This window comes from Trichechus manatus, unplaced genomic scaffold, assembly GCF_000243295.1.
Source record: "Trichechus manatus latirostris isolate Lorelei unplaced genomic scaffold, TriManLat1.0 scaffold00118, whole genome shotgun sequence".
In the NCBI taxonomy this organism is placed as follows: Eukaryota; Metazoa; Chordata; class Mammalia; order Sirenia; family Trichechidae; genus Trichechus; species Trichechus manatus.
Window position 1 is genome coordinate 7527495 of NW_004444054.1, and position 2729 is coordinate 7530223.

Below are 2729 nucleotides of genomic sequence, written 5' to 3' on the forward strand. Positions count from 1 at the left end.
GACAGCTAGCAACATTTATGGTAAGTGCCCTTGATGTACTGTACTAGTAGACTTCCGCGGATTTATTGTGGCAGTTTTGATTGACTTACTCAGCTTGTTAGAACCCAATTCTTCTTATTTAAAAAAATACGTACGAAGGTCTAACAGCTAAAAACATATTGATTTCTTTAAATGATATGCATTCCATTTATGATTTTTGTATATTGTTAATTTTGTTTCATTTTAATTTGCATCTTCTACTAAAGTATTTGGGATATATATTTTAAAAATTTAAAAGTTAATAAAATGGGAAAAGAGAACAGACAGCAGGATAATCATAAAGCTATATAGAAAATGCTTTTTGAAAAAGTAAATGTTTGCCTAAAGTTGTTATAACTATAGGACCAAGGTTGATGTGGTTTTTCTAGTTTCAAGGACCCTGCATAAGCTGTTGGATTTATGAAACCATTAATTAATACTGAAAGAACAGGCAGAAAGTAAGGCTTAGGCTGTGTGTCAAAAGCATCTTCAATTATTCTTCCACCGTAGGCTATAAAGCTTTTGTTTTAATTTCTTAAGTGACCAGATGGTTTCTACCTAGGTTTTTGTGATGGACAGTGTTCCCAAAGTCCTTTGTATGGCTTCAGTTAAGTACTGGTTCTTAAAAGTAATCTTACCTGATATTTACTGATGATTCTATAAAAAAAGGAATCAGAGCTGGACAGTTATTGTTTTTGTTGTGGTAGAAGTAGGTAAGGTGATAAGATAACTGAGAAACTCTATTATATGATCTTTAGAAAGGTAAGGAAATCGGTAAATTTTGATATTTACTCTTTATTTTCAATTAACAGAGCCTGCATTGATTCGAATGAAGGCGGGGACTTGAGTAATTCTACTGTATTGAGAAACTACAAAGAGGCCCAAGAATATGGCTCCTTTGGCACAGCTGAGATGTTGAATTACTCCGTTAATATATATGATGATGGAAACCTACTCTCCATTGTCACCAGTGGAGGTATTCTGTTTCAGATTTGCTGATTAAAGATAAATTTAAGAGATGGTAAGGTGATAAAGTCCCATAGCCAAGAGCAGCCTTATAGAGAATTTAATCTAGTGATCCAACTAAAGGACTGGGTCTGGAATCATAGATGTCCTGTGATTCACTGGCAAGTTGGTAGGTTTCTTTAAAGTCATAACCATGTAGGATCCATCCAAGAATACAAGCATGGTCCAGCAGCAGAAAATCCATCAACATGATTCATCTTATGAATGATAATTTCACTCCCAAATATTCACCCTTAAGAAATGAACACAGAGAGTCAGGTAAAAGAATGATCAGTACTGTGTTCTTTGTAATTTCAAAAAGTTGGAAACTATCTAATTACCCATCAACAAAAGAATAGATTATTTTTTAAAAAGTTGTGTTATTTATACTGGAATAATATATAGTAGTCAGAATGAATAAATTTACATATACCTAATGCACAAATCTCAGATACATAAATTTTAGTGAAAAACCATACTGATGATAAAATATATATTAAAAATTTAAAAATATGCCAAATAATACTATACAGTGTTTGTGGATAGTAAAAATATTAACATGGTGGCAAATTTATGTAGTTACACCTGTCTATATAGTAAAAATATAAAAACAGATGGGAAGAATATTGAGGATAGTGGTTACTTCTGGGAATGGGGAGAGGGGAATGAGGTAGGACTGCTTTAACTCTCTAAGCCTTCCTCCCCCAGCTTTACTGAGGTATATTGAAGAACAATAAGTTACACACATACATACACAATTTGGTAAGTTTTGATGTGTGTATACATCTGTGAAACCATCCACAATCAAGATAGTGAACATGTCATCACCCTCAAAAGTTTGCCTGTCTTATTCCTAATTTAGCCCTCTCCCCATCCCCAAGTAACCACTGATCTGCTTTCTGTCACTCTAGATTGGTTTGTGTTTTCTAGAATTTTATATAAATGGAAGATATATATTCTTTTTATTTTTTTGGCCTGACTTCTTTCATTCAGCATAATGGTTTGAGGTTCGTCCATGTTATGATTATAAGTAGTTCCTTATTGCTAAGCAATGTTCCATCATATGGGTGTATATGATTTGCTTGTCCATTCATCCATGAATGGACATTTGGATTGTTTACATATTTGGGTACAGGTCTCTCTGTACAGATCTGTTTTTATTTCCTTTGGGGAGATATCTAGGAAGATTGACCAGGTATGGTACTTGTATATTTAGCTTTTTAAGAAACTGCCTGTTTCCTAAGTGGTTGTACCTTCTACACTCCCACCAAGAGTATAGAGAGTTCCAGTTGCTTCATATACCTGCCAACCTTCGGTATGGTCAGTGTTCTTAATTTTAGCCACTCTAATATAATGGTGATGTGGTATTTTTGGGGGGTGGGGGAGAATAACATTAAAATCCAGCTTTCCTTTTTTGGGGGCAAGGGGGAGCAAAATGAAAAAGGAAGAATTGCCAATATTGGCCCCTATTCTTGCAGCAACACTTGACTAGAGCAGTGGAATCTTAGCATGGCCGCAGACCCGGCTAGAAAGGTCATGTGCTCTTTCTCCCCCTGGAGCTCCAGCTGCTCTCTTGTCACCGGGACACTAAGGCTGCATGCCAGCTGTTGTTCCGCATTGAGCTTGTACTGCTGTCTTTCTGATAATACGGGGCTATTTCTACCCGTGTCTTTACAACACTTTTTTGCTAAAAAAAATAAAAGCTT

At 35.4% G+C, this 2729-nt stretch overlaps 1 protein-coding gene across 1 annotated transcript in view; it reads left to right on the forward strand.

Annotated features, from left to right (window-relative positions):
* TPP2 (tripeptidyl peptidase 2) overlaps positions 1-2729 on the forward strand; it is a 78694-nt gene that overhangs the window by 19559 nt on the left and 56406 nt on the right. The window contains 1 exon segment of the mRNA XM_023738545.1: positions 831-994. Coding sequence (XP_023594313.1) covers positions 831-994 — 164 coding nt within the window.